This window comes from Cryptotermes secundus, unplaced genomic scaffold (genome assembly GCF_002891405.2).
Source record: "Cryptotermes secundus unplaced genomic scaffold, Csec_1.0 scaffold1090, whole genome shotgun sequence".
NCBI lineage: Eukaryota > Metazoa > Arthropoda > Insecta > Blattodea > Kalotermitidae > Cryptotermes > Cryptotermes secundus.
In genome coordinates this window covers 431,279-451,978 of record NW_019734379.1, presented here as the reverse complement: position 1 = coordinate 451,978, position 20,700 = coordinate 431,279, and the positions used below count along the sequence as shown (strand labels likewise).

The following is a 20,700-nucleotide window of genomic DNA, read 5'->3' as shown; positions in this document are numbered from 1 at the left end:
ACATCTAAGATGATTTCGACATAGTCTAACAAACTACTGCATTGCTGAATGCAGTAACGTGGTACAGCAGAACACCGATGTGTGGCACCACATGGCAAGCAGTTACTGAGCTGGTTCCACCCGCCACCGCTGCTTGTCTGCACACGACTTCCAGGAGTTTATGATACGCCTCCCACTGCCCGGTTTCAAATTTTGGGCTTATATACGCAAAATAAAACCCTCTGTGATGGATTTTTATAGCGGTTCCGACTTCAGAGAGACCACGACCCTATGACAATGTTAGAATCCCACTTCCACTTTAAGGTCAACGGTTCTTTCTTCCTTCATCGCCAGAGCTGAGAACGCCCCACCAATTTACATTTTGTTGCTCAGGCTACAGCTTACAGCGCTGAATGAGTGTTACTGGACCAAGAATGGGGAAAATGTGTAAGAACGCGGATATTCCCCAATTTGAGGTACCATCACGACATTAACCTTGGGGATTAAGACAACAGGAGCTTGAAACCGACATATCACCTCCAGAGTGTCGAGGTCTATAATGAATGGGGCTCTATCTCCACGTCCCTTTCACCTATTCATCAAACAAATAATTCGCCTTCAGCCTGCTATCATCACAGAGGACACGGATCGGATTATGGGCAGTTTACTGCCCAACTTGACGGAGGACATTCGGGGTTTCTTGCACTCTCTCTAAAATTATTCGTGATAATATCGGGGACACACCACGGCCATCCTCTCCAGTAATGACCATCTGCTCATCTCACTGGACAGTTCATTTTAAGGTCAAGAATCTCTGCGCTTACATAACCTGTATATGTACACTCTCTGAGGGAGTGTCATCATCAGTTAGTGGCGGAGATCATTACATCATCATTAGAAAGTTCGTAGAGACCACTTTCGACTCCCGTTGGGAACCTAACCGCAGTTCCGGAGACCCCGTCGAACATACGGGATTTTTATTACGTAAAGTTGCCTTCCCAGTATGACGTAACCTCAGAGATGTTTTAGACAGACAACAAGGATCGATAATATATCTCGAGGTATTTTTGACAACAAATTTTACTGTACGGAAAAACAAATGAACAAGATTCAGGAGGTAACTATTTAAGAAAACAGAAAATCTGATGGGTAACGTTTCCGTGGATCCCATGTTGTATTGCGCCCATATTTAGTAACCTCCAGTGATGGAAGAAATTGCCGGGCAGGGACACGGGCTTACCAAGTTGGAATGTAATATGGTTGCTTAGGACACCAACACGAAACGGACTAAGAATCGATCACTGAATTATTTTCTTCGTTTTTCTAATATAAAGTAGAACAGCTTAGCTCACTATATTCTATACTACTTAAGTCAAAATAAGGAGAATAATACTGCTAAAGTAGAAAAACAGTCAATATGTGCTGCCACCATATTAGGACCCCATAATCTTGCTCTTCCATGATTTTTATTATTCTTAGTGGGGTGAGACTTGAGCCCACTTGGTACTGCGGCCACTACTGGCCTGTTGTACCAGCCCCACATGATGGTGATTGTGGAGTAATTGATGGAATGAAGATTGGCAGGGGAAACCGAAGTACTTGGAGAAAACCTGCCCCAGCGCCACTTTGTCCACCACAAATACCACACCAGACCCGGGTTCAAACCCGGGTCGCCGCGGTGGGAATGCTCTTTTCATTACACGAAAGCAATATGCATTCACCGGGCGAATTGGCGAAGTGGTAATGTCCTGGTACCTAAAGTGAATTAACAAATTCTTCCCTCGATCACCGAGACAAACGAGCACTGCTCAGGCCCTGGTTAACTCCCAAAGAAGAAAGTGACTCTCCTATTTTTCTCTCTTCGTTTCAGGATTCAGGGGGTTAAACACGCTTAAATCTTGATTTAATTTCCATTTTAAAAACACAGTCCGATAACGATACACCACATGTCCGCACAAATCAAATCACTTCTACGCTACATTAAGTAAGGTCTAGTTAGAATTTGCTGTTTACAATTAACGGAGAAACTATGCAACACGCTACGCCCCAAACAGTTCGACTAAGTTCGAAACGGGATTTATACGTCCGACAAAAGTATTCCTAACGACAACAATCAGTATCGCCTGAAACTGTAATCGAAGTTGAATTCGATTTCGAGGCAGTTTATTATATACGCTAAATATTAGTATAGCATATTCCGTATTTATGAGCATAAGTACGCCTTTATCTTATCAGTTATCCTACACACAATAAAAATAAATTCTTCTTCAATTCATGATATGGGAATTCAAGCCTATTCCGGCTTCACAAATTCGTTGAGGCTCCCATATTGTCTACACAATCGGCTCACAGATGGCGGTGAGGTTGTCAGCCTTACGCTCCGGCCGCCCTTTACCCCAGGAAGATTCCTGATACTCATTTCTGTTAGAGTCTGAGTCATTCCCACAGCCACTGTACGGCCGGAAGGATTCGGTCAATTAAAAAATCCAATTGCCTCATTGGGAATCGAACCTGCGACCATCCGTCTTGTAGCATAGTATCTCAACCAACACCGCTACCACTACGCAATGTTAAATTGTAGTTTACCCACATAGATGTGTGTCAGTGGACCTGAATACAGGTAAAGGGACATTTATGTAAAAATTGTTTTAAAATATGAGTCTACGCTAAGGCTGTAAGCGTAAATACGGCATAGCTTTAGAAACACGACAATAATTATCATACAGCGTACATGTCGAGAGGTTATCTAAGTGAGATATCCTGCCTCTGTTCTGCAGGTAGACGTAACTCAGCGCTTACATACAAACTGAAGAAACCTTTCACAATTTAACAACCTGCAATTCTTTAGTCTCACATAACTTCACGTGGCACTCCTTTTGATCCCATACCAAACATGCGACGCTATAGATCTAACTACCATTCGTAACAGGGGTGTTAAAATTACGCGGCGGATACAAGCATTAATTCGAAAGCGACTGGCAGCGAAGAGTTGTTTACAGTCAGGAGTTCATGAATATATACACGATACAAGCACATAAGAGCACCAGTCGCCTACTGATTAGGTTTATTCGTAGAGGTAGAGTTTATATGGCCAGGGTAGTAAAACTGTTCTAGTTTGCTCAATATCATTCCGTTCCCTACACTTTTTGGCACCCCTGATATATATATATATAGCAAATAGTTCATAAAATGCTCAGAGCTTCAGAATGGCACAAGTTCTTACAGCGAATTAATCGCTCAAGTTCTTCCACTTTCTAATAAACAGACTGTACAATATTTAATTGTTTTACAGTGGTTACCAGAATATAATAGGTCTAAAGTTGATGAAGACCAATTTAAAGTTTTAATTAAAAATGACAATAACTTGAAACGTACTGCAAAAAAAAAAGTAAAACAAACTAGTAACTTAATATTATTCCTCTAGCTAAGGAACCCCTAACCTCGACTTAACTCATAATTCTACCCTGTAGGGTCCTGTTGCGTTGGTTCAATTGGCAGCACTTATCAATCTTCCGCATGCGCAAGCTGCCTGTGTTTATCAGTTAATCACAGGATCACTATTATACACTGAACACTAAAATTCAGTCTTTCGTAAAACATCATTCGACCGTTACAATATCATTCTTTCGCAATTCTATCAGGGACCCGGGATAGCTCAGTCGGTATAGCGACTGGGTGAACTCCGAGGGTCGGACTTTGAGTCTCAGTAGGGGCGAGATTTATCTCTTCTCCACGTCGTCCAAACCGGACCTGGGGCCCACCCAGTCTCTTATCCAATAGGTACCGGGGACTCTTTCCCCGGGGGTAAAGTGACTGGGGCATGAAGCTGACTACTCACTTCCAACTAGGGTCGAGGTTAAGAATGAGTGGGTCTATACATCCACTCCCCCATACTTCTTAATGGCACAATGCTTAATTAATTCATTAAGCAAGGGGACAAGTTTACCTTTTACTTTGTGAAACTGTACCTCATGTAGCAATTTAGTGCCCACTGTAGAACAGTGACCATGTGATTTAATGTAATCTAACAATACAAGTGGCGTGTTGCGTGTTGCGTACAGAAGAGGGATAAGTGTAACCATCTCCCTGACTGAAGATCTTTTTAACGACGAGTCAATAGAAATCCTATCATGATATAACAAGTAGATATATTTACTTTTAAAATACTGACCCAGTATTTCTAGCATATTTTATCAATATTGTAATTAGTATACTGAAATGTAACGCAGACTTGTAAGACAATAATAATATACATATAATAGTCCTAGTAACTAGCTTATATAGTGTGTAAGTGGCACTTAATTTTTAAGGCATTTATGATATGAATACATCCCCTACGTACCATAATAATAACACTGACTCTATGTATTAGTTACTGCGAGAAAGTCATCAGGATATAGTCTTAAGACAATATTTTTTGTATCTAGTGGTATGGAGTACAGTGTCACTTTCATATTTGTTTTGATATCGACTTGTATGTTGTAAAGAAAACCTTCATATTGGCTGTGTGTCTTTCCGTTGCTTATTTATGTCAATAAAGTGAAATGGCTCAACCTGCAGTAACCAAATCTTTCTAGCTTCTACCCTACTACTCAGAAAGAAGAACCGCGAATCAGCGAAGAAGTTAACAGAGCCGAAACACGTTGGAAGGTACTGGCCGGAAGTAGCTACACTAAGAGGGCACTTATGGCGACCCTCATCTTCCCCAAGAAGAAGGCTGACCCAGCGGTATCGCTCGTCACGTCCTCGGGAGATCCTCGGTTCGAATTTCGGCTTTTATGACTGCGGTTTCTCTTTGTTTTCCTCAGTGCTTCCAGGAACCGGCCAGGATAGTACCTCGATTATGCCAAGACCGGTTTCAAATCCCTTCCAGTTCATCGCTACTACTATTTGCCGCTATATAGTCTACATACTAACAGTGTCGTAAAATAACCCACAAAGAATTACACCCAACTTCGAGATCCATTTTAATATTATTCTCCTTTATATGCCTATGTCTTCTATTCGGGTTTTGGCACCTAAATGTTATGCGCACTGTTTTCTTCAACATGATTACGGGACTCGAAGGACTTGTTTTCTCCAGGGGACTTCAGCGCTGGGACTATATAGCGTCGGATGTTCTGATGAAAGGAAACGGTCGTTGCCTACTCGGAGCGCTATCCCAGAATTTTCTTGGACGGGCTGAGGAAAATCAATAAAAATCCTAGTCCAAATGGCTTACTAAAGGAGCATATTAAACAGTTATAACATGAAACGTGTTTTACTTGTCCTGCGCAGGAAACACACACTCGCGCGCTAACAGGTTGGTTAATTTCACGTCTAGTGTCTTTTCGCAATAGTTAGAGAGCGCCGTATATTAATGCAGCAGAAACAAGGCGAGGATTGGGCACAGGAAATGAAAAGTGCGACGGAGGGACACGTGGAGGAGATTTAATTAAATTTTGAAGCGTCGGTCCTTAAATTATTTGCCAAATTTGTATACTGACTACACAATACTATGCTAAACTGGAGAGAACTTTTTTCACGTTGCGACAGCCTTGATATGAAGATTAAACCAGATAAAGCCCTCCTTTAGCCACCCTCTTTAAATTACTCCACGGTACGGTCTCATTTACTTTAAAGCTTCCTTATGCAGATAGTACACTTCAGGAAGGAGAGCACTGCTTTGCAGCAGGAATTCTCCATGTATTCACCGTCAACGCTGTGATTTAGACTCTACTGTAGGTCACTTAATGGCTGTCATAAGCTAGACCACAAGTTGTAGCGCAGGACGGTAGGTTTATAAATCACTGAAGAAGTTGAAAGGATTTAGAAGGAAGAGTTCACGGCCTAATCGAGGTCCTATCCCTCAGGTATACGAATGACTGCGTAAAGCCACGAAAATCTTCAATCAAGATAGCCGATGTCGCGAACGTGATTCGAAACACGCATCTCCCGAACAAAGTACACTACACTGCCGTTTGGGGACACTTTACATTCTATTTATTTTGCGTACCTGACTGTTTTAAATAACAAGTTTTAGACCTACACAAGCTTACTTCTCTTTAAGAAAGAGATGAGCAGGGCATGTAGCACTCATGGAAGATATTACAAATACATGAGTCTAGAACAGAGATGAAATAACAGGAGACTGGAGAAAACTGCATAATGCGGAGCTCCGTAACCTGTACTCTTCACAAAGTACAAGTCAATGAGGATGAGATGATCAGGGCATGTAGCACGAATGGGGGAAGGGTCCGTACATGGCTCTGGTGGGAAAACCAGAAAGAAGGTGGTCACTTGTAAAACTTAAACATAGGTGGGATAATATTAAAATTGATCTGAGAGAAATACGATGGGGTGGTATGGACTGGCTTCATCTGGCTAAGATTAGGGACCAATGGAGGGCTCTTGTGAACATGGAAATTACTCGTGACTTTCGGGTTTCACAAAAGCTGGGAAATTCTTCAGTAGCTGAGCGACTGTTGGCTTCTCAAAAAGGGCTTGGCTCCATGCTGTTAATTAGTTAAAAGATTATAGGGAGAAAACATACAGGGAAAAACACCACTTGAAAGACTTGGATGGGAGGATAATATTAAAACAGATAAAGGTGTGTGAATGTGAACTGGTTTCATATGGCTCAGAATAGGGGCTAGTGGCCGGCCCTGCTGACAAGCCAATAAAGATTTGGGTTCCAAAATAAATGAGAAATTTCTTGACGGTCTGAGCGATTATTAACTTCTCAAGAAGCACTTCGCTCCATGGGGTTCGTTTGCTAGGTAGTTAGTTATGCATGAATTTTTCCCTCCGAGGCCTACAGATTATGTATGCAGCCCTTCACAACAACAAAACAATACAATAATGAGGTTCTCTACCCTTTAACCGTTCATTTTGTACTTGACAGCAAAGAAAAAAAAGAGGATAAATATGTTGGACATAAAATATGTTTCATTTCTCTCTATAACTACTTAAAGTCCTTTTCGTTCAGAATATTTACCAGTCACGCTGGAGATACGGGCAGAAACGCAAGTAGGTCACTGCGTGTCATTTTTGTCTATAACGAAAACGGAAGTTTGTCAACAGAAATCAGTTCACCGATTCTCGAGTCGTTACATGCATACAAACGGACAGACGGAACAAGTATAATTCGCGGTACTCATGGTTACGAACGCACATAAACGAGGAACGCCAAAGGAGCGAAGGGGAAGAAATAAATAAATTAATAATGACACTCGAAAAATAAATCCTGTATGGTTAGGATAGGGAGAGAGAAGTCTCGTTGATTCGTCCTAACTCTACAGTACGGACAACTAATTCGTATAAACTGTTTAATTCGATTGCTCAAGGAGTAAGTTCGTTAAATAAATGGATGAAAAAAGGCATATACTCTTCGCTACCATTAGTTTAAATTGTTCTGCCATCTTCTGGTGAACATTCGAATTGTATCTTTAACAGACTTCGTCCGCTCAGTCCATAAAGTGTACCTCACCGTTCATGACGCAAGAACCTCGCTCCGGTGACGCCCACGCCGCGTTTCATGCCGGGTCGATGTGATGACCCTTAACCTTTGAATGCTTTGCTCGGGAACATTTGGTGATTCATTGTCTTAATTTATCAAATTTGGTGACTGAAAGTGACAGCAATTTTCGTATAATGGCAATCTTTCACGTTAAAAGTGTCAAGTTTGAAGCGAATTTCATGGCATTTGCGCAGTATACAAAATCCTTTTATAATAATATGGTATGAGCAATTACTGTCTCAGAGAAAATGTTATGTTAATAAAGATGCACTATATTAAAGCAGCTTGCAAAGACATTCCAGAAAGTAATTTTGTTGTCAAACAATTAACATGATGTCAGTATAAAAACACCCATCACTCTCATAAGAACGGTGGTTTTACCTTACATGGATTTATATACATATTTTTCCCCTCTCTGCAGGTGTTACACCGTAACATACTGCATGCTATGTGTTGCCATTATAGCCACGAAAGTACACAGCACAAAATGTTAAGAGAACAACACACAGTATTCTATCATTATTTTAAAATGATAATAGTATTCCTATCTGTGACAGCAATGGAGATCACCAGCTATATAGCCTAATAAGTAACTTGGAAATTATACGAAAGTGAAAAAAATAAATATTTATAAAACAAAATATATAATGAACCTCATATTAATACAACTAAATGGGGTTTCAAACTTATATAAACATTTATGTTAAAAAGACTGCACGCATATTATATATTTATCATAATGAAACAACACGGAGCTTACCAACGGCGGGAACTGACATAAAGGTGTCGCAGTCCACAAGAAACTGCCCAGTTTGCACTGCCCCAAGTGCCATCACGCGTTTGGTGAGAAACTCGATAGTCTGCGGTCCAGTACGATTCTCCACCATCGGAAATTGTTGTAAACTGAAATATGAACATGGCACGATTAAGCATGTCAAAGTTTTTGAGGTTAAACAAATAATTCGTGAAAAATTTGGTACGGTACAAAGACAGGCCGATTAATTTAATACGTACACTGTAACGCCCATTTCAGAGGCGCTTTAACACACTGCACTCGTCACCACAGAACTAACACAAGTTATTTTCCAAATATTTATTTTTGTACCCCAACGTACACACACTTCCATGCGACATCATACGAGACAATGAATAGATGGCAGCAGTGCTGCTGCTTTTTGAAACAAGCATAGCCTTGTAAATGTGTACATTCAGTTCGACTATCACTTTCGCCAACCCAATAAGACCTATATTACAACATATATTAAAGCTATTAAAGAATGGCCGATTAAAATGTGACGGTGAATCGATATTGCTCATTTTAAATTACAAAATAATTATTAAATCAGCAAATGTCTGAAGTATGAATACCGTTGTGTCTCCGTTGAAATGCCAAAATAATATTGAAATTCAATATGATGGATAGAAAGCATCTACTTTATATACTATGTGTAATTGCCCAATCTATGTACGAATTCTAAATCAGCTCCGTTCAAAGTGGAGTTCAGCACAGAAATATGGCTTCGAAAGGCGTGTGTGAGGAAAAGAAAGACGCTGATAATAATGAGGAATCCGATGTTGTTCCAGATTTCGAACCTGGGGCATCTCTTGAAAGTATGCTTGTTACAACTGATTCTTTTGAAGAACTGGAACAAGAAATGGATTCGAGTTTTGATGAAAGGCAGATGAAAGAAAGCACCACCAGTACTATCAGTGAAATTCAAGAAGAATTAAATGATACGACTGTCCCAGAGGACTCAAGTTCTGAACAGGACGACAAGATAATTGAAAATGATGAAGTGGCATGTAACAGTAGTAGTTGTTATATTAAACCCAAGTTAATGGAAGGGTTATAAGTATATGGGAATGTGTCAGGACTGATTTTTCCATTCATAGATTTATTTTAATTTCACAGAAACGTTTTGCATATATATGGTCATTGCAAGTGAGATATACTGCTTGTGAAGGTTAAAATCTATTAAAAAATATATGAGTGAATGCATAAGGAGTAGGCTTACACTGGCCCTTAACACAGTGGCTAATTATCGTTCACCTGAACACTGTAAGTAAAGTGACTGTTTCATTTCAGGAAGAAATAGCATCACAGTTAAGTGAAACAAGCCTCACATCTAATGAAGATGCTAATGCTGCAGCCACCCCTGTTGGGTCTTTGCCAGAAGAAGACTACTGGCAGAACCCTGAATGGAAGGAAAGGAAGAAACATGTATTTATTCTTAGTGCAGCTGGGAAACCGATATATTCAAGGTATTATTTAATTTTTCAGGCAATTTTTTCTTCTTTATGTCTTACGTGACACCAACTGTGTTATATGTAAAGTTGTAGTGCTCTTGGTGGTGTTTGTCTAAGTACTGCAAATATGAAGAATATGAAATTATCCAGTTCATATTCTTCTGAATCACAGTATGAAATAGGCAAGATATTGGTTGCAACATTGCAATATGAATACTGTTCAGAAACACACAGAAACTCCTTCAGATGGTAGTAAGGAGGCTGGTTTAGAAACAAACAGAACTAAGTAGATGCAGGCCAAAACTGTAATGCAGTAAGTGAACATGGGTGACCTGATTTACAGGAGGAGCATCTAACTTGCCTGCCTGAGACCATGCTCACAACACAGGAAATCCTTTGAAAATTTGGAAAAAGTTTAAATATTTAGGAATGACATTAATAAATCAAAATTACATTTGTAAGTGAACTGAAGCATGCATTTTCTGAGTTTGTGCTTATCATAAGATTGAATTTTCTATGTTCACAAAAGCACATAATTATATTTTATTTCATGGTGGAAGCTGAACCTCGCTGGTCTTGCTCTGTTGACAGGTATGGGACTGAAGATAAGCTGGTGACCATATTTGGTGTAATGCAGGCATTGGTGTCCTTTGTACAAACAAATCAGGATACAATTCGGTCAATCCACACAGGGAACTCTAAGTTTGTTTTCCTTATAAAGGGTCCTATTATCCTTGTTTCTGTTTCAAGAACAACAGAAAGTGTATCACAGTTAGTTCTTCAACTCACGTAAGTAATATCAGGTTTTGCAATTATAGTCATTTCCAGTATGTTTGTTTCACTTCTTTATGGGTATCAGAGCACAGAATGTCTCCTCATGTTGGGCAGTGACTATGTAGATATATTTAATATAATGTACACAGTGTTTCTGGAATTTTCTGTACTGCCAGCTTCAGAAGATGCTCATTATGTGACATTACTTGAAAATGGGTGGGTGTGTAACTGAAGATGGTTTCTTCTGTGTTTTAGTCCATGTTTCTCTGTATCATTCACATTGAGCAAAGTGTCTCAATTTGGATATGGTTCAAGACCAAGTCTGTTGTTGCTTTATTCATTAGTTACTCTTCCAGTACCCGGCGGAGGTCGTGGAATTTTTAAGGGCGGAAAAATTCAGGGAACAAGTCCTCCGGGAGGGACTTTAAGCCGTGGGTCCCATGTCGTAGCTTTACGGCATGTGAAAGAGCCTCATGTCTCCAAAGGAGACCACTGAGCTAAATTAAGGACATTTCCCGCTCAACAGTAGTCTCTAACGCCTCTGATAGATGGGGGAAGCATTGAGATACCTCTGAGCCAGTAGAGGCCGACCTCGCTGGCTGAGTAGGGACTGATGGAAAGCACCAGTACCAGTAAGGTATAGAGGCTGGTAGAAGATCATAGGGGGACGCACAATAGATCAAACTGGTCGCGGTGCATGGGGAAACCCCCCCTCCAATAATAATAATAATAATAATAATAACAATAATACTCTTCCAGTAGCACAGTACCTCTCAATTCTGTTCCAGGTATGTCTATAACCAAGTTGTAAGTGTTCTCACATCATCCCAACTGAACAGAATTTATGAACAGCGGCGGAATTATGATTTGCGTCGCCTGTTAGCTGGTGCTGAACGATTGATTGATCACCTCTTGAACTTTATGGAACGAGAACCAGCATTTCTTCTTGGTGCAGTCAAGTGTTTACCATTGACACCATCTGTAAGGGATTCCATAACACAGACTATAGTACAAACCTGTGGAAAAATTAAGGTTGGTTGTGAGACTACAGTGCTTTCATCATTTCTGTGCTGCAAGTGTGAAACAGCATCCTGGTTTGAAACTGGTATGACAGTAAATATGTCACGTAATCTCTTTAACACTTAAAGCTAACCATATGCAGATTTCTCAAAATTGGAATTGAAAGAAACTCAGGGTGGAAAGAATTAAAATACCATAATAGGATATGTAATTCATAAGCAATTAACTGAATGGTCATTAAGGCATTATGAAATTTATGACTGAAGATATAATGAAAAATGTCATATAAATATTATATGCCTGAATAAACAAGATGATGCTTCAGTGTAAGATTAATTCAAGATGTACTTCTGACCCTTGTAATGTAAACCAAGGTTTCGACACTGCTTGTACCAAAGTCCACCACTGGACATGATCCGGAGTCAGTTCCATCCACCTCCCATCTTCTGAAGAAATTTAAATGATTCTGTCTCAAGATTACAGTACTCTTAGTTTTCATCACAATGAGAACCTTAAACCTTGTCCTGCCTGCTCTGTTTCAGAACCTTGTATTTGCCATACTGCTTGCCAAGAGTCAGCTGATTACACTCGTACGCATGAAGAAATACTTCATTCATCCAGCAGATCTCCACCTGATTTTCAACCTAGTGAATTCATCTGAGTCATTCAAAGCATCAGAGAGCTGGACACCCATATGTTTACCCAAATTTGACTCAAGGTTGCTAAGATGATGTATAATCTTCTCCAGAATGGCATTCAGTCCATAACATGCTCATATATTGAACTTGGGGTCATATTTAACTTGAAACGTTTCAGAATTGCAACTTAAATCTACTGACTACTTGATAAAATTAATTTATCATTGATCCCAAAGCATGTTTTGAGTGATATTTGCTTAAGCGTACCCTCTTCTATGTTCTGACTACATGTAGTCTGGTAGGAGTTCACAACTTTCAGAGGAATGTACTGCCTCCATGTTCAGAGTTGAAGAGTAAGCCAAGCAAGTAACCAGCAGGAGGTAGACAGCAATTTCTTGGCTTATTCTTCGACCCTGAATATGAAGGCCATGTGTTCCTACAAATTAGTGGTGAATATCTACTGGGCAACACGGTGGCACATTGCAGATAATAGTACTTTTATAATCGCTGCTGTGAAAACCTCATATCCAACAATGTTTCACAAATAGTCTGTACTTCCATCTTCGCGTGATCAGTTGTCATTATAGCAACATAAAAATATTGAAATGAATAGAAATTTCAGCTACTGAAACACATTCTTCTTTGCAAGCGGGTTCCTGTATGGCCACGTATCCTACCTGTCAGATGATTGTCAGGCGTGTCTTCTACTGCTGACTGTGGACCGGGATGTGTTCTTCACACTGTCAGAAGCAAAGCAGAAAATTGTGGAGGTGAGAACTAACACCAGAATGTACCAGTTAACTAAGTGTCAAGGTCTAATCTGAAGGTGTCAGCACTGCCTAATACAAAAAAGTCCTGTTAATGGACACAGTCTTGAGATAATCCATATCCCAGAAGATGGTAATATTAAAACTCTCCTTGTGAGAACCTCAACTGTTACACGTTTCAATCCAGGTCACATCCCTACAACCTAATTATATGAGATTCATTTAATATTATCCTCAGATCTTCTGCATATTTTGCATGGCTGCTTCCCAGAGGATTTCACCATCAAAATACTCTTTGCATTTTTCAGGACATTACAAATTCTTTATCCTATACAATGCTATAGTCCTTAGAAACATTACTGTATGATGTGTAGGATTTCTGTAAGTTTTCAGAGCAAAGAAATGGGATGGTTTTTAGAAAATAGACAAGACAATGGATAATGTCCAACACCATAATGCTTCTAGTATGATTTACTATTCAAATTGCTGAAGGTAAAGGTAAAAGTAGTTGTCCCACTGCTTAATTCAGCAGCATGCCATGGACATGGATGCACATATTCCTAACCATGGTACTAGATGAAAGTGAATTGTTAGTCTTGTGCCACGGCCCCTTTGTCCATGAAAGAACAACAGCCCTTGGATAGGAGGCTGGGTGATGTGAGTGCCATGGAGAAGAGAAAAATTTGTTGTTCCTGAATCATGATTCCTTAGTCATCCAGCCCATAGCCTAGTCACTGTACTCACTCAGCTATCCTGGCACCCTGTAACACTGTCATGTCCTGCAGTGAACTTGGAAATCTTTTAGGAAGAATTTCTCCATTTTCAAAACAGAAGGACTTCAAATTTGTCATAACTTATTGCTGGACGTGGAAGTTAATAAAAGCAATGTATGCACCCACTGATAAGCGTTATATAGATAACTGGGGGACAGAATGATGGAGTGTAAGAGTGAGGACTGGAGTAAGATTAAATGTTGAAATATGTCATGACCACTTTCTTCCGCATTCATACCAAGTCATCACTCCCAAGAATCAGTCAATCTTTGCATTTCTTTATGGATTTCCAGAATTCATTGAAGCCTGGGAATCTGCTCATGGCAGAAGAGTACTTTGCCCATAGACTAAGAAATCTTATGATCCTGTCTCAAGACCCCGTCAGAGAACTTTAAATTAAATATTTTATTTGAAATCAAGTGATTTTTTTTCAGAAATTGCGACGTAGCAACTGTCTGGAAGCAATTAACGAGTCTGTGAACCGACCGAGCTATACGGCATCACAAGTAGGGGTGCCTGAAATGCGTCATTTTCTGTACAAGTGCAAGTCAACAGCACAGTTTTGGAGTCCAGCACTGGAGCCCCCGTATCATACTACGGAGGAGTCACAGCGGCTGCTTGGTCTGTACCAAGCCTTGCATCACCACCTCCATGCTGCATCAAGACCTCTGAAGCTGCTGCACCAACAGCTTGACAAAGAGACAATGCTGGGCTGGGTAAGAAAGTTATGTCATGTTCCTTCATGAGCTGGGACAGGGGTTGAATTTGCTGTCGCATCCAGACTGACACGAGGACCTACGCAGCCTCCTACCTAATGGGTACTGGTGGCTTGTTACTCAGGAGATGAAGGAGAGCAGACCATGAAACTCATCATTCATGTCTGCAGTACCAAGGTTAACTCTTTGACTGGCGCGGGCGTGTTTTAACGCCCGGACGATGCCAGCCGTTCCCTGGCGTTGGCGTGTTTTAACGCTTTGACAATCTCTTCCCTTCTTTGCTCTCTTGGCACTCATCAACCAAAAACATATATATGATAGTTTTTGTGCATATTTGTAAAGAACCCTTGTAAACTTTGTGAGGGTCTATATTACTGTCAGAACCCTCTGAGAAGGAAAAGGTCAGAAAATATTTCACATTCATTCAGTTTCTCCATGGCTTCTTGCAGCAAGTGTCTTCGTGTTCCTACAGACCAGCTGGAAAATGTTGTGAACGAGATTTGTTCTGATGATGATAGTGGCAATGAAATAATGATTCCTGAATTGGATGAAGTTGATAGTGACAATAATACAGTGATAGACAATGATCCACAAGACAGTAATCATGAACATTTACCTACCACGAGTGCGGTGCCTGACACGCCCATCTCATGAACGTACGGAGACATTGTACCCCCAATATTTCTATTTGCTAATAGTTTCGGGATCAAAATTGATATAACACATAAAATGCATCCCTCTTCATGGATTAAAATTTTTTCTGGATGACGACTTGGCAAATTACATCACAACTGAAACCAATCGCTATGCTCACCAGCACTTCAACTCACATGAGTTAGCTCCTCACTCTCGAAAACACAATTGCAATTATGTCACATCAGATGAAATCTGGACATACTTAGGAATTGTGTTCATGACAGGAATCGACAAACGCCCTGAAATTGAAGAATATTTGTCCACTAGGCCCCTATTTCACACCCATGGTATGGACAAAACATGTCTTTGCGGTTGAATAGTTTCATTCTATTCAAAAAGAACACAACAAACGAAAAATACAAGAAGAGAAATTACAGATTCAAAGATTTTATATTGGACTGTGTAGAAAAATGACTGAACCAAACAAACAGTGTGGAGAGGGAGAAAAGTCAAGGAATGAAGTGGATGACGAATCTATTGCGTCAGACTCGAGTGCAGTCACGCCTCCGCCCTCGACCTTGAAAAGACCACCAGTGAAAGAGCCAGTAAATCGTCTAGAGGGTGGCTTGAAAATTCACAAAATGGTCCATGTTCCTCCCAGTAACAATAAGAAGAATGGTGCCCTGAGAAAGTGTCGCGTGAGTGCTAAGCACAAGGTTAGAAAAGAAACAAGTATCATGTGTGCAGGCTGTGGTGTGGCTCTCTGCAAACTTTCATGTTTCAATGTTTATCACACGAAGAAAAACTAATAAAGAGGTATGGAAAGGCATTTATTACATAAAATATTTTATTTTAATTAGTTCCTGAAAATTTCGTTTTTAAAAACCAATTTTTTTGAAGTTGTTTAGGAGAAAGTAACTACATGCATTTTAGCGACATAAGGTTTAAAGGGCCTGCCAGGACAGGGGTGGGATTTAAATACCCTTCGCGCCAGTCAAAGAGTTAAGAGTGCCCAGAACTTTTACATTACTCCATCTCATGTGGCTTCATGCCTCATTGTGTTGATCTTATGCATGGGGAGATTTCAAGTTCTGGTATGGTGGATGCGAAGATTACGGTCTTCTGGGATGTTTCATCATGCAGGAGGTGTCTTACACTATATTTGTGATACACACAACAGGATGTATAACTTAACAAATAAAAATAATTAATGCAAGTCAAGCAAACAGCATCTGTAAATGCCTGATGATAGTCGAAAGACTGAAACATGTAGCATGGTAATGTTTCATTAAACACAAATTTGAAAAACAAAGTAGTGTAGATGGATGTACTGTATATTATATGTAGAAGGCATGTTCCTCCAAATGGTTAGTACTGGTACACCGGATTACGTGGCGTCACATCTGAGAATGGTAAGGTAAATTTATCCATGGGTTTTAATTAATTAAGCACCATCTCATAGAGACACATGGGGAAGTGAAGATGCAGTTCCAACATTCTTAACCTAGGCACTAGATGGAGATGAGCCAGCTTCATGCCCCTGCTACTTTACTCCTTGCGAAACAGCTCCCGGTATTCATTGTAAAGGAGGCTGGCCGAGTGGACCCCAGAACCGATCTGGACATTGTGGAGAAGAGGAAAGTCCCTGCCTCTGCCAGAAATTGAACCTCAACTCTTCACTTGTCCAGCTTGTCACCTAGTCACTATAATGACTGAACTGAATAACCTTCATATATTTTTCAGGAAAAACTGTTAACTCGCCATAAGAGAATGGACAGTAACAAGATTCCCAAAACATGCTCTTTAGCACAAAGCAAACGAATATTGATAGACTGTGAACAATAGCTGTGAGACCTATGGAGGGCTGAAGGAGAAAACTGTTTCATGCATTATTATCTTCCATATATTGAAGAGAAGTCAAAAGGCATAACAAAAAAATTAATTTTCAGGGGGGTTATTATATTGATTTTTGTAATACATGAACAGACAGACAGAGAGATGAGGAGGGAGGATTTAAGGGCATTGGACAAGATCAAATTAATAGCCTGTAATGTTACACTGTCTCAGATAACTCTGAATGGACGAAGGGTCCTCTCTATAAAGTTATGTTCTCCCAGTCAAAACTTATTTTATAAGATGGACATTATACTCTATGAAGTCTCATCTTTTTCAGGTTACTTCTGGTTTTGAATTGTATGTAACATTTGAACCTCTAATCACGAAGCACAGTGCTATCAATGCTGTCAACAAACTTCTGAGATGGATCAAGAAGGAAGAAGACAGGCTGTTTATTCTCAATGCACCCACATTCTAATATGGTTCAGATCTCTAAAACTGTGGTTCCCACAGTGGGGCAAAGGATCTGTGTGATTCACTTTCCAGAAAATGTATGGGAACCACTGGAAAAAGATGATTCCTTATTTTTAAGCTGATTATAATTTATATTATCTATACATCTGTGACATAATGTATGTATCATATACATAGCTTATTTTTTAAAATAATTTGATTTGCTGGAAATTTGTCTTACCATCATATCCATATTGTGCCGTTTTTGAGGTGGCCAAGGGAGTAAATAATTTTTTAATATAGATTAAAACATCTTCTGGGATGTAACAATGTATAGTCTGGTAGAAGTCCAAGAACATTTTGAAGAAACAGTCATTTTCAGGGTTCAAAAATAAGCAAAGCAAGAAACCTGCAAGAAGCAGGTTGCAACCCATCAGTTTTGCTTGCTTTACTGTTCACCCCAAAATATGAAGGAAATACATTCCTCCAAAACATCAGTGGACTTCTGCTAGACTGCATGGCCTTACTGTTTTCTTCATTCTTACTGCTGTGAGAATTTTGTATCAGATAGACATTAACTACCTTTTTGAATTGTTTGAAGTGTCAAAATATTTCACAGAATATAATGGTAACCTGGTATGCCAAACTCTGGTAGAAAGACTGCTTTGTTGGAACATTACTGACTGTAAAATTGTAGTTTCATTGGCAGTAGTAACATATGTAGGGCATATAATAAAATACACAAACGAAAGCCGGGCGATCATATTTGTTCTGTGTATCAACATTAGGGCAGCACTGATTTAAACATTCATTAAATGACATAAGATATTTTGAGACTTTTGACATTAAACATAACCCTTTATATGTCTGGAAAGTATATTCAGAAAAATGGTAAATAGTTCAGAAACTTCCCTGTCTTTGCTGTCATTCAGAGTCACTATTGTAGATTCTGAACCAGTCTGCATATCTCATTCATTAACCATATTGTTTGCCTAAACAGAAATCAGCTAGATTTGTAACTTTAAAAGTTATATATTTATATATTTACACTTCACAAACTGTAAATATCTGGAAGTGTCTAACCTAACCTCAAACATAGAAATCTATAGTGACTTGAGTGTTGTCAAATTTCACTTATCAAGTACAATTGTGTTTCATTTATGGCAATGAAACTGAAACATGTCACATGTAAACAGAGTCACACACCATTGTATCTATATCCATGGCCATTCATGATAATCTCATCTCTCATTAAGTACTATATAGTTAGTCCATGTAGTGGATGGATCATCTATAAATAAATTAATCCAAACAGTAGGTGGTTTTGTAGGCAAGGTCAGGAATACATTTTTGAGGATATTCTTCGGTTACTGTGAAGAAATAACAGGCATAGTAACTTTAAAATTACAGGGTATGGCGGCTGGAACTTGAATTACAAAATTAAAGTTTGCACATGTAATTACAAGAAGTGGAATGAGGGTTTCAAATTTCACCCATAATTTCCACCACATATTTGAACATCGCTTTAACAGTTTGGCTACAACAGACAAGGCTCTTGCACTCTCATATATATGTTTTCTTTTATTGCTAGTGGGGCGGGACTAAGTCCCTTGTACTGCGGCCACTTCTGGCCTATTGTACCAGCCCCAGATGATAGGTGAGGGTGATTGTCGAGCAATTGGTGGAATGAAGATTGGCAGGGGAAACCGAAGTACTCGGAGAAAACCTGCCCCAGCGCCACTTTGTCCTCCACAAATCCCACTTGACCAGACCCGGGCCGCCACAGTGGGAAGCCAGCAGCTAAACGCTTGAACTATGGCGCAGCCATCTTATATATGTTAGTTTTTTCTTAAATAGAAATTCAGGCTGTCTTGTCTATAACAGTACACAATTGGTCCATAACAGTAATTTTATGAAGGCCAGTTATGTACCGTGTCACCTCACAATATTTCTCTCCAACAAAAATATCAAACTTACAACACCATGTCAACCTGTAAACCAGACAGAAACAGAATTTTTTTTACCAAGATATTAAGTAAAGAAAAATACATTTTTAATCTTTATCAGAGAAATGAATTTAACTTTGTAAGTATATTCAGTATTATCACCAGTGAATTGAAACAATACCATAACTTCTAATTAGCTTTAGGCCAGGAACCAGGCTTGCAGCAATGAAGTGTGTTGCTACTGTGTAGCAAGGACTTATTATATTATTACTATCTTGTTTTGTAATATGCATAATCTTGTAATTAACATTTGTAAAATAAAGTATTAATGGACATAATGAAGCATTTATTGCTTCTGATGTAGATGCTTCACAAAGTACTTCGGCATCATCTCCCAAACAATCTTCATGTGATTTGATCCTGTTAATATTTGTAGCACCATTGCTTAAAACTGTGGATAACTCTGTATTCTGTAAGTAACGGAAATCAACCTTTCTGGTATGCTTCTTTTACTAACAGACTCTGTCCCATGACAAAAATCTTCAGGCATTAGTCGCACAAGTGTATGATGTGAAAACATTATTGAGAGGTCATATCTGCCCACCTTTTTCATTTCTGACACTCCTAAATATATTTTGATGAAATGTACCATTTATGGCCTTGACTAAAATTTGAGTTGCAAACATAATTCATGTATGAGGTGGTATCAGTAAGTTCCTGGACTGTTACTGTTGCAAGTGCTGCGGTGAAAGCAGATAAGGGGAGGCCAAGGTCACAGTTCCAAAAGCCTGTTGCATCTGTCTGCAACATTACAGTGTGCTGTGAACATTCATTGTTTTTAAACAAGTGATTTCTCAACTTTGTGTTTTGTTTTCTCTGTGATGAATGGTAAAATCGACGAATGTGTCTGTGTGAAGCTCAGTAAATCTGCTACCAAAACCCTTGAAATGCTTCGTGAGGCTTTTGGAGAACATTCTTTAAGCTGGACAGTGTTTTCTTAATGGCATTCACCGTTTCAGGGCTGCTCGAGTGTCAGTTGAGATGACAAATATTCAGGGTGACCATGCACCAGTAAAATGACAGAAAATGTTGTATAGTTCAAGGACTCATCCATGTAAACCGTCACCAAACAATCCATGAGCTCACAGACACCATTGGGATTAGTTTTCAGTTTGCCAGGAGATCTTAACAGAAAATTTGAACATGAGCCACATTGCTCTGTCACCACAATGCGCTGCCAACATCCCTGAAAACCACAAAGTTTGTGACTAACAACAACGTGGTTATTGTTCTGCATCCTCCCTACTCACTGCACTTAGCCCCTGTGATTTTGCTTTGTTTCCCAAATTTAAAATGAAACTGAAGGGATGAGGTGACATCTAAAGGGAATTACAAGCGGTACTTGAGAGCATTATGG

General features: G+C 39.5%; 2 protein-coding genes across 4 annotated transcripts in view; one reads left to right on the top strand and one right to left on the bottom strand.

The window, feature by feature from the left end:
* LOC111868961 (mediator of RNA polymerase II transcription subunit 20) overlaps positions 1 to 20,700 on the bottom strand; it is a 344,422-nt gene that overhangs the window by 143,239 nt on the left and 180,483 nt on the right. Inside the window, exons 1-2 of one of the 3 annotated variants that reach the window (XM_023860096.2) lie at positions 11,269 to 11,357; positions 8,238 to 8,380 (exon numbers count right to left, since the gene is read on the bottom strand). In XM_023860096.2, coding sequence (XP_023715864.1) covers positions 8,238 to 8,364 — 127 coding nt within the window. In that variant the 5' untranslated portion in view covers positions 8,365 to 8,380; positions 11,269 to 11,357. Of the gene's footprint in view, positions 1 to 8,237; positions 8,381 to 8,491; positions 8,614 to 11,268; positions 11,358 to 20,700 lie in introns of those variants that run through there. The other 2 variants (XM_023860095.2, XM_023860093.2) reach the window with 2 other exon arrangements.
* Positions 8,744 to 18,981, top strand: LOC111868959 (protein SAND). Its single transcript, XM_023860091.2, has 8 exons — positions 8,744 to 9,276; positions 9,564 to 9,739; positions 10,316 to 10,513; positions 11,287 to 11,530; positions 12,061 to 12,236; positions 12,806 to 12,926; positions 14,131 to 14,412; positions 17,222 to 18,981. The coding sequence occupies exons 1-8, from the start codon at positions 8,992 to 8,994 to the stop codon at positions 17,360 to 17,362; spliced, it is 1,623 nt and encodes a 540-aa protein (XP_023715859.1). The 5' UTR covers positions 8,744 to 8,991; the 3' UTR covers positions 17,363 to 18,981.